General features: G+C 27.2%; 1 protein-coding gene and 1 pseudogene across 2 annotated transcripts; one reads left to right on the plus strand and one right to left on the minus strand.

The window, feature by feature from the left end:
- Nucleotide 1: 1 nt before the first annotated feature.
- On the minus strand, nucleotides 2-11,967 carry LOC112679784. Of its 2 annotated transcripts, XM_025549699.1 has the most exons (4): nucleotides 11,543-11,964; nucleotides 540-742; nucleotides 313-405; nucleotides 2-250 (listed from the first exon to the last, which is right to left on the minus strand). In XM_025549699.1, the coding sequence occupies exons 1-4, from the start codon at nucleotides 11,715-11,717 to the stop codon at nucleotides 155-157; spliced, it is 567 nt and encodes a 188-aa protein (XP_025405484.1). In that variant the 5' UTR covers nucleotides 11,718-11,964; the 3' UTR covers nucleotides 2-154. The 2 variants fall into 2 exon arrangements, with proteins under 2 accessions (XP_025405484.1, XP_025405483.1); XM_025549698.1 differs by having other exon boundaries at nucleotides 2-405; nucleotides 11,543-11,967.
- On the plus strand, nucleotides 7,966-9,050 carry LOC112679783 (annotated as a pseudogene).
- Nucleotides 11,968-12,059: the final 92 nt, after the last annotated feature.

Below are 12,059 nucleotides of genomic sequence, written 5' to 3' on the forward strand. Positions count from 1 at the left end.
TTATATATGAACATTTTTAGACATTTTAATTAAAAGAAGCAATGCAATTAAAATATGTTATTATTAATTTTTTCCATTACTATTCTCCTGTATCATGTTATTCTTTCCCAGTTATTAACATTATTAAGTATTGGGACAGTTGATAATTTCTGAATCAATCTTTTGGGTAAAGTTTTTTCATAGTCTCATTTGGTATGTATCTAAACCCATCATAACTTTCAAAGTATTTGCTGATTTTATCGTTATTGATCTATAAAAAGAAAAAAATGTATTTAACAGTTTCTTGTATTTTATTTTATTTAACTTGGTTACTTCAATGTTTTCGATTCTAATCATATGGTTTTGAGATTCTGTCATCAAATCTTGATGAGTTAACAAGAAGTATTCAGGTTCTTTTGTAAGGTCCTAATGAAATAAATTAACTTAATTTTAATCAATTAAATCTAGTAATTTTCAAGTTATTTAACATTATGATTTCCCTACAGGCGTCTTGAATTTTATTATGATCTGCTGGTAGTACTTATGAACATTAAACTTACATCCTTATCGATAGCCCATCCAACAATTACACCTAAGATCATGTTTCTCGTCAATACCACATCTCCAATCCTGTATTCCAAATGTGGTGGTCTAAAATCATTTATTTTATGGTTTGTTGTTTCTTGATCTTTGGTTGACTGTGTATCTTCTGTTAGATTTATTATATCAAAGTATTCGTAATATATGTTTTTCAGATAATTCCCTTGCAAATAAACAGTTTATTTTAAAATAATATTTGGTAATAATGTAATATTGTACAAATGAAACTTATTACAAAGTTTGAAAATATTTTATGATATACTACTACTATTGATTAAACATATGTATGTTAAATCAATGCTACTATGTTAAAATGAATGACTTTTATAATTTATGTGTAGTATGTTATGACTACTTATTTAATAAATCATAGCTTTTATCCAGATATTTCTAAACATAAATATCAAGGTTATTATTGATCGGGACTCAAGGTTATCGTTATATTGTCTACTATAACAATCAATTTAATTACAATGGACAATCATTAGTCCATTACACATCAACCAACAAAAAAAGTAATGTTTTTGGAAATCTAGAAATTGCGTTAATTATATCAAAAGTTCTGTAATTTTAAGAAGAAACGTAACTCACTTGTGCCTTATATGAAACAGATTTTATATAAAATTTGTCGAAGTGTATTGTACACCACTAGTAGTACATCGTGTTGCATCAACTTGAATGTATTTTAATAATTCTTCATCAATAGTATTGGAGGTTTTGGACGGTAAACTATAAAATTAATATTATCACATATATATGTGATGACAAAAAATGACATTCGTGAAAAAGTGGAGCGATGTCCTGGTGAGTTTTCTAAGTACATATTCGTATTACTTAATCATTTATTTAACCCTGTATTCCGTCAACCTAATTCGAGAAAATTACTGGTTCAATGTCGGGATTTCTTATACCTCAGATGAACGTTTGATTGCCTATCAAACGATTTTTGCCGTTTTAAGTCTTTCTTCCCCAAACTGTTTGTATATATATAAATAAACAAAACGCAGTGGCCGGTCAAATGAGGCGGGATTCCCTCATGACTTTTTTTCAACATTTTCCAAAAAAAAATGTAATGTTATTAAAAATTTTTCTTTATACGTATCATTATTTTTAGGTGGCACTACTTAAACATAAGTATCGACAATTCACAAGTACTCAGTGTTATCAAAAATAATTTCGAAACTTGAGACAAAAGGTGATTTCGAATAATATAAAATATAAATTAATACAAATTCTGGCAATCGATTATTTTGTCAGATATTTAATACGCAATAGTATTTTATAATTGTTTTAAAATGAAGTTATAACTTATAATATATAGCTTGTAGAACACATGTTCTATATTTCACATATACTAAAATCATTGAATGTCAATTGGCTGTACGATAGATACAAGAAATACAAGTCGGGACCCATTTTTATTGTAAATATTAAACACGATTATAGGTATAATACCAGGAATCCATGAACTAAGTTTATAATTTATCAAACTATAAAATAGTTATTAATAGCCTCGAACCGTCACGGCCAGGCGTAACAATAGCTGTTGGTCTATTATAGGCTATACTCCGAATATGCATAGTAATAATATTGGTATATTAGTCGTGGTCTAATCTTATCTATAAATTGTACAAGTGCAATTATCACACACCTATCTGAGTTTCATAGAAAAATGTTGTTTGTCTTTTAAATATCCATTCTATTGATTCTTAATTTGGTTATTCTTTAACTGTTATTTTGATATTTTCAATATATTAAAAAAATGAACATGAAGAGGTCTACGAACAATAATTTGTTAAATTTTTTTTAAAAAAAAACAAGTTGTACCTAATATTGAACCCCTCGAGGAAGAGGTATGGCATTATAATATAATAATTCAAAAAACATGACAACTTGCCTAAGTCTTAAATTTTCCAGATACCTATGTATTTTGTTTTATAGCTAACAATTCATGATTCTGAGCCAGTTCATATTTTGATCTGTTCAGTTGATCTGAATACTATTAATCAACAAGTAAGAAAAATGTTTAATTGTCTACCTATCTATTCATTATTTTTCATTAGGTACTTTTACATTGTAAAGGACATATTATGTATGTATTTTAGTATTTATATAAATTGTATAAGAACACATTCAATATTTACTATTGTTCTTGTATTAATATTTAATCTACTACCTACCTTGGGCTTAACTATTTAAATTTAAAGATACTTTAATTGTACTTATATTTTTTGGTGATTAGTTATGGTAATTTGTGTGGTCATTCTGTATATGGTATTATTTTATTTTATAATTTGAGCTATGATATTTATTTTAAATTATATTTTCTATTCAAACTTTTTTGTAATATGCTTATAATATAAACATTAAAAAATATTAAATTTTGAACAGTATGTTCATAAATATTTTCAGATGTATATATATAGGTATATATATTAATTATTTAAATATTTTATTAATGGGAATATGTAATTGTGAATTTGTGTATATATTAATGTATTTTGTTAATGTATGTATTCAGTTACTGTTACCTGAACACTTTTGGGAAAGCAAATTTTTAAAAATGATATTGGTAAATATATTCAGAACAATTGTGAAAAAAAATGTAGAGGATTTTGAATGTCAAGATATTTTAAGAAATACATGGACACCAGATAGTAATTATGATTTTCCAATGAAATTATTTGGAAAAAGAAGAAGAAAATGTAATTTATCTTGGTTACAACAATGGAATTGGTTGGTTTATTCAGATTTAGATAAAGGAGTGTTCTGCAAGTATTGTGTGTTATTCTGCAAAAGAGTAGGAGCTGGTAAAGGTATGCATTCACCCAGTGGCGGATTTAAAGGTTCAAATGAAGTCGGCAAATCCAAAAGAGGGACCTCGTAATCAGTGGCGGATTACACAGTTTTTCGCCACGGGGCAGTTTTTTTTTGGTGCCCCCCCTCCCCCACTACTCAACTAGTATGTATAAAATAAAATATTTCAACTTTAACTGGACAAACTTTTGACTGCAATTGTGACCTATAAGTATAGTTTTTCTTAAAAAGGTTTTCAAAATACAACTGTCATTAACTAATAATAAACAATAGAAACATTATACATAATACTATATGGTATATAACATTTATAAATTTATATATACACATATATTTTATCAAAACCGTATACTAGATGCATTTTTTTTCTGGCTTTTGTTGAAGCAAATTTGTCAATTACTTCATCAAATTCGATGGTTTTTTACGAGCTCTGCTTCAACATGTAATACGGCGTAATCATTTAGCAAATTTTCATTTAATTTAGTTCTTAAATAGTTTTTAATGCGTTTTAATGCAGAAAATGACCTTTCTGCAGAACAGTTACTTCCTGGAATACTTAAGAACATTTTGGTTGCAATTTCTATGTATGGAAAAACCTCTTGAAATTTATTTTCAATAATAAATTATTGCATTTCAAGTATAGTCATGGGTTCAGTTTTTGATTTTGATATTAAATAGCCTTTAAAATGGAGACATTCATTTGCAAAGGAATTAGGTAGGTTATTTGTATACTTTTTATGTAGATAATTAGCACAATTTGTCAGTTCAACAGAATTTGATTTAGTTAAGTTAAACAAAAACCTAAAATTATTATTTATTTTATCGTATGCAATTTTTCTTCTTTCTAATTCAGATGTTAAGCGATCAACAATTTCTATATAAGTATTTACTCGAAATTTAGTTTTGGAATTTTGAACTATTTCATTTTTGCTTGTTTCATCATGAGCAAGTTTTCTTTTCTTTTTTCTACTTTCATCATACTCTTTAACATTTTTTATAATAATAATGCTTTTTTTTCATATTGTTCAAACATATTTGTACTTCTCAACTGTTTGACATAATTAATCAACGAACTATATAAATTTGACACGGTTATTAAATCTATTGAAATGGATTGAAGTTTTTTGTTTATAAGGTTAAATCGTTCAAGTAGGTACATCATCCCAGAATAAAACTAAAATTGCAGTTTTCAATTTAATTAAATCCAGATAAAGTCCTTTTGCTTCATTTTTGGTTATAGCTTTTTCAGATGTAGAATATCTAATGTTGATAAGAGATGTTATTATAGAATCCCAATTTTTTAAAAGGCTAAAACACATATCATATCTAGCAGACCAACGAGTATCCGATTATCTTTTAAGTGTGACATTTGTTGATGTGTGAGAAATAAAAGTTGCCCAACGGCTTGTAGAAGAAGGAAAAAAATACGTAGATATATTGCATAAGACAAAAAAATGCTGTGTCTAGACTTAACCATTGAGATAGATAAGTATATTCTTATCTATCTCAGTGGACCTTACCTGTGTAACAATATGTACACATATTATATTATTTTGATTATTTTATCAATTATTTTGCTACCGTCTATCACAGCCAACGTTAAACCTTACACTTTTTTTACATCAGCTACAGACTAGTCTACACTTAAATTTTGTTTAATAATATTTTGTTTAATAACTACCATAGATTCATTAGGCACCCTTTTAAACCTGGCGCCCTGGGGCAGCTGTCCCAGGTGGCCCGGTCTGTAGATCCGCCACTGCTCGTAATAAATGTATCACTAAAATTCTTAGTCCCGTTTTACAAAGCTGCTCGCTACACTCGCGTTCCTGCGATACAAAAATGGAAAATAGTACATTAGAAATAACGTAATGCAGCGAAAACGATAATAAATCATTGTTTATATATTCGTATAGTGTTCATACTCAGAAATTATATAGAATTCTATAAGCAACAGTATTTCTAATTATATCTATATTCGATCTTTTCTACTTTGTTCGTAAATAAAATGTTCTATTTTTGAAGTGTTCCTGAGTATTTCCTGTATATTTAAATTATTTTGTTATAAATAAAAATGGCAATTGTAAACGATATTACAGTTTGTACTATATATTTTTTTTTATAGTAAAATTTAAAAAAAATGAACAATAATTTTTCTGGGCCTAGATAAATAATTTAGGAAGGGGCCTCGTCGGTTTTCGCCGACCAAACGACCGTTAAATCCGTCAATGCATTCACCCTTAAAGTAATTTGTTCGTCAACCGTTTATGAATTGGAAAGATGCTCTCGAGTACTTTAAAATACATGAAAATAATGAATATCATAAGTTTTCTACAACTAAAGTTGCTGAGTTCTTAAAAATAGTAAATAAAAAACGAAATGGCGTATATGTCCAATTACATAAAAGAAATGAGAGTGAAATAAAAATAAACAGAAAAATGATGAAAGTTATAATAAAAACAGTAATTCTTTGTGGGCGTTAAACACTCGCTCTTGCAGGTGATCATGATTTAGGTAGTTTAGATCTAAATTTGCCGTTACATAACGACGGTAATTTCAGAGCTCTATTACGTATTCATTGTGGTGATGATTTATTTTTAAATCATATTACAAATTGTGGTAAAAATTCAACTTATATTAGTGCAACTATACAAAATGAATTAATTTCAATTATATGTAATCAAATTCAGACCAATATTTTTAACAGAATAAAAAAATTCAAATTTTTTGTCATATTAGCTGATGAAACTTCCGATGTTAGTAGAGTTGAACAGTTTTCTCTTTGTATAAGATACTTTGATGCTGATGTTATTAAAATAAGAGAGGATTTTTCACAATTTGTACCAGTACACAGTACTACTGGAAAAGAGCTGTCTAAGACAATTATAAATACTTTGAGTGCTTTAGGAGGCAAATGAGAGGCCAAAGATATGATGGTGCAGCCAATATGGGTGGAGTATTTAGAGGAGTTCAGGCACTTATATTAAAAGAATATCCCAAAGCTATATATATTCACTGTTTTTCACATTGCTTAAATTTATGTCTTAATGATGCATCCAAAGTTGAACAAATCAGAAATACCTCAAATATTATTCAAGATGTAAGTTCTTTTTTTTTTGAATGCCAGCCAAAAGATTATATATACTAGGGGTCACGTTTTTGTACGTGAATATATATTTCAAATAAAATAAATCATAAACCATAACCAAATCATTAGTATACAGTTCGACAGCGACTGATGGGATGACAAAAATATATAATATTCGTAACAACATAATTATATATATATATATCAATATCAGTATTTTCGAAAAGATGGCAATTAGAATGATACAATTTTATATGATGTTTTGGGTAAAACCCTTCGTGGTAATTCTTATAATTTATTATTATACAGCCCCAACGTACACAACTAGGGGTCACGTTTTTGTACGTGAATATGAATGTACGTGTTCACGTATACCGTGATCACGTGAATGAATCAAAATAAATCACGTATGGTTAATACACGGCAATCAACGAAAGCTTAATCACGTGAGCACGTATCTGAATCATATTCACGTGAACTGACATTAATCAAAAATTTGATTGTATAAAAAATAATTATATATAAAATATAAAGAGTTTGTTAATTTTGTTAATGATACCTACATGGTGGTCATATATTGCATTACAAAAACCGATTTTAGGTACTATTTATTTTGTTTATTTTATTTGAAAATGTATTTATAAGTTTATTGATTAGCTTCATGATATTTTATTGAACTCTGTAGTGTCCGTCGCATTTGACTTATCTAGTTGTTGGATAAGTAGTTGTGTGCCGGGAAATCTTTATGTGCTCGTAGTAATTCACCGTGAATTATTCACGGCGTCCGGTTGTGAAAATAGAACTCACACACTGATACCATCATTTTGATTGAACGTTACAAGTTACAATTGTACAATATAAAATTATAAACAATTATCATAAATACGAATAAAAATTCCTATATGTATGTAATGAAATCCCTTTTCATGACTTTATTGATTTTTATACCAAAATCGAAAATTGTTGCGCTAAATATATTTTTGAGTGTAGATGGGCATCACGTAGATGCAAGACCACTATTATATTATAAAAAAATAATTAAAAATTATAAATAAGATGTCTTTTTCGTTCATTATTTTGTTTATCTATTTATTATAATTTCTTAGATTAATATTTATTTATACATAATTTTTTATTACATAATCTATTTATTATAATATTTTAGATTATTATTTATTTGTACATTATTTGTTATAATATTATCTATTTGCTTAAATTTGTTTCATGAAGTTTTATGTATATTAATTAATATTAAATTATTTACGTCATAATTTAAAACATAAGTTATTAATATTATTTACTATACGTAGGTACCTAGACAGTTGTACTTAATATCAGGCCTAGTTTATCCATAGTCATTATATACGAGGACCGATGGCGACAAACATGATTATGTAAATTCACGTATTCACGTGATTATATAAATTCACGGATTCATGTGAATAAAATTATAAATACACGTGAAATTTTAAGCAACGGGTTTTATAAATTAAACATTTCACGTGAGCACGTGAAAACGTATACACGTGAAATAGGGAGCTCTAATATACACCTATTAAAAAAAAAATATTTGAATGCAAACAATTTTCTGGGTTAAAAAAATAATGTAAAACCAGATGGGTTGAAAGACATGAGGCTCTTTCAATATTTGTTGATGGTTTTTTAGAAATTGTTTCTGCGCTAGAAGATTTAAGAAAACGACCAAAAAGCTATTATTTTACATAAGTTATTATGCAATTTTCAATTTTTGATGACATGCTCTATAATGGAGAGAGTACTTGGTATAACATACACAATTTCCAAATATCTACAAATGGAAAAAATAGATATTGTAACTGCTACAACTTCAATAGAAACGACTACTACAAAGTTAAAAAATGTAAGAACTGAAATAGAGTTTCAAGGAATCTATGACACTGTTATAAAAATGGCTGAACAGGTTGGTGTATCTCCTATTATCCCAAGAACAGTGGGAACTCAAAAACATCGGGCAAATTATGCTGTTAATAATAGTGATTATTGCTCATATTATAGGGTATCAATTTTTTATCCGTATATAGATGATTTGCTCTCATCTTTTAATGAAAGATTCAAGTCAAATTCAAATTTAATTACTTCACTTTCTTGTCTGTTACCCTCTAAAATAATAAATAGCACATTTCAAGATGTTAAACCAGCTATGGAGTTTTATAAAGATGATTTAAATATAGATTCCTATAATTTAATCCTAAAATAAGAGTTTGAATTATGGCAAATTAAGTGGAAAACAGAAATCATTATGCCAACTAATTCTCTCGATACATTATTAAATTGCCCAGAAGATATTTTTCCAAATATATATACATTGTTAAAAATGTTTTCAATATTGTCAGTTACAACAGCTTCGGCTGAAAGAAATTTTTCTACTCTAAAACGTATCAAAACCTACCTAAGAAATGCAAATAGTGAAGATAGACTGAATGGTCTAGCACTAATAAATATACATCGGGATATAGATTTAGATATAGAGTCAATATTAGATGTTTTTGCCAACAGAAAAGAAAGACGCTTGAATTTTAAACTGTAAGTACTTCTAATATAATTTTATAAAATTTATTTTTAAACTGCCTACTACAAGTTGTTATTTATTTTTTTTTTTTACTAGTTCGTTATTCAGTTTTATAATCAAATAATATTCTGTTATTTTTAATATTAAAATTTTTTATTTTCTTCTTTATATAATCTCCTTTGTTTTTAGCTATCCCACTTGTGTAAGCTATGGCTTGTAATACTATTTGAATGAAAAATGAATTGTTATGTAAACAAATTAATATAATATTATTAATCCAAGGTTTATAATCATGTTAAATGTACCATAAATTGTTAACAATGCTAACATAGTTGTACAGTGATAGAAAAAAGTACGTGTATGTTAATTGTTTTTATATCAAGTGCTTAATAGGTAATAAGTAGATATTTAAGTATTACAAAAACTAAAGGTAAAAAGAAGTGCCCCCCCACAAAAAAAAAAAAATATCTGGCTACGGCACTTTTAGAAATAATGTTTTGGTGAGGTGTGAAAATATTCGAGAGATGTTCTCCAAAAAGATTGGCTTTGTCTAGATCTGAAAGTGCAAGCGAACCATCTGATTTTTTAATGGGACTAGAGAATTTTTTTAATTTAAGCAAGTTTTTTCGTGGTTTTCCATAAAGAACCATCCTGTATATTTAAAAGTTTAAAGTTTGTGTTAAAAAGATCTTTTTTTGTATTTTTGGATTAATTTTTTAATGGAATTAGACTGATTATTGAGGGTTGACTTGGAAGGTAATCTTGATCTTAGCCAACGGGAGCGTGTCCTGTGTTTTTCAGCAATTAAAGCTTTTATATCAGGAGGTAAAAGATAATCGTTGTGTTTGGTGTGACAATTCGGATTAGGAGGATAAGAACACTCATAGACTGCTGATTGGATTGAGCTGACTAAATGTTGAGTTGCGAATTCTATTTCGTTGCAAGACTTGAGAGAAATTTTTAAGTTTGTACTACTTACTAACGACGTGGAAAAATGATTCCAGTTGACTGAACCTTTACCTTTGGTAATGGAGGGACGAGGATAAATAAGAATTGGAGGTTTCCGTGTCCGATTTTTCTACTATGTTTTCAATTCGATTGTATATTATCTTAACTATTTTAGTAGCGTGTGCTATTAAACTCATTGTTTTGATGTTTCGTAACTTAAAATCAATTAATTTTAATTTAAGTGGTGTTTTATTAATAAAATTATATTATATACTTATAATTATAAATCTTTATAATTTATATACATTCTGTATTTATTAAAAATTAACAATGAATCTATTATTATTATTTTCGAAATATAATATCTACTTAATTACCTACATATTATATTTTAAATGAAAATGTGTATTTTTGATTAACTTATCTATACACTATTATAATGTAAAAAATATGTTTTTAATTTTGTGTGATGTTTTTTTTAATAGGTACACGGTTGTTTTTTGATATTATTTTTTAATTTTACTTTACTATAGTGAACATTCCTTCTATTAGTTTGTAATTAATAAACGTTGAATATTATAGTATAATATAAAGGCAAAAAAATTAACAAACTAATAAATACAATTTAATTTTAATTATTTACTTTAAATGAATAGTACATAGGTACTACTAAAAAAAAATAATAATATAAATGAACACTTCAATTTATAATTGAAATTATTTTGAATTGTAGTTTGGTCAACTGTTTTTAATAGTAAATACTTATTTATTTTTAGTAACTTTCACTAACCTTACAGTGGAGGTAATTAAGAGTTCTAGTTTACTTAACTATAAATATTATTCATGTAAATTAAATAAAAAAAATATTCAATATCACAAAAGTATAGTGAAACTAACAACATTTTTCAGTTTGAAAAATTATAAAAACTTGACTATAATATTTTAGTAAATCTAACTGACCTTACCTATCTTTATATCAATTATAAAATACGTCAATCCTAATATTTTTAAAGTGCAAATAACTGTTTTGTTTTTTCCGTGTTGTATCAGAGGCAATATTTAGGTATTTTTTTAATTGATTATACTTATACCAAAGGCACCGTCACTAATTATTATATTTCGAATATAGATTATAGAATTTTTTCACACGACATTGTGGTTGGCTTTTGTTGTAAATTATACGACGTTATGCACTAATCTCAATAGGATACATGCCAGAATATCTATGTATATCAGCATAGCAACTTTAAATATTAAATTTTGATTAAATTACATTTTGAAGAGTTAACAGTATCTAAAAACATGATTTGAAAATTAGAAAAAAAATCGTGTTGTACAATAATTTTGGTATTATTAGTATAATGTTAAGTATACAAATTCACGCCTAAAATCTTTTTTTTTACGTTAAATGTCATTGTTTTTTGAGTTATTAGAGTACTACACTAATACGTAATTTAATTTAATTAGTTTTATACATTGAATTTTATTAGTAGTATCTGTTAAAACGAATGGGTTTTTTGAAAAAAAACCAGAGTATGTACCAAGCTAACGAATATACTTACTCATGACGACTACGTATTCGGTGAGGTCGATGGTCAACTCTTGCATAGACACCGGTAGCGTCTTGACGATTTCGGACACCAAATCCCTGAATTCTTGGTTGTATTTCATCAAGTACATCTGCAATGGTACCGCACTGATCAACAATGTTAATCCGATTATGTGTCTGAGTTGCATCGTACGTCGCGAAGTCCGCAGTCGTCTTGCTTCTCTTCCTGTGTATAGTTATATATACTGTGCTCGGAAATACGATTTTCGTCCGATAGATTACATATATATATATATATATATATATTATAATGTGTCGTTGATACCACAAACCGATATAATGTGTTAGATATATTATAAAATGTATTTGAATATTGTATCGAAACACGTGTACAGAAATGATTATACACTAAAAAAGACGACTCTTGTGCATATATATCTAGTTATTATATTATGCACTATATAATTATAATATAAAAATTGGTAATACTTTTTTTTTTTTAAAAAAAAATCGCGCCACGTCAGTTTCGT

This window comes from Sipha flava, unplaced genomic scaffold, assembly GCF_003268045.1.
Source record: "Sipha flava isolate LNK unplaced genomic scaffold, YSA_version1 168_pilon_pilon, whole genome shotgun sequence".
Classification (NCBI taxonomy): domain Eukaryota; kingdom Metazoa; phylum Arthropoda; class Insecta; order Hemiptera; family Aphididae; genus Sipha; species Sipha flava.

What these genes read in the sequence shown, in the direction of transcription:
- LOC112679784 (XM_025549698.1), bottom strand. Translation starts at nt 11,717, where the DNA reads ATGCAACTCAGACACATAATCGGATTAACATTGTTGATCAGTGCGGTA. An exon ending in CGAATACGTAGTCGTCATGA is followed by an intron (nt 743 to 11,542) that starts GTAAGTATATTC and finishes TTTATTTGCAAG; the next exon opens with GGAATTATCTGAAAAACATA. An exon ending in GATGGGCTATCGATAAGGAT is followed by an intron (nt 406 to 539) that starts GTAAGTTTAATG and finishes TTATTTCATTAG; the next exon opens with GACCTTACAAAAGAACCTGA.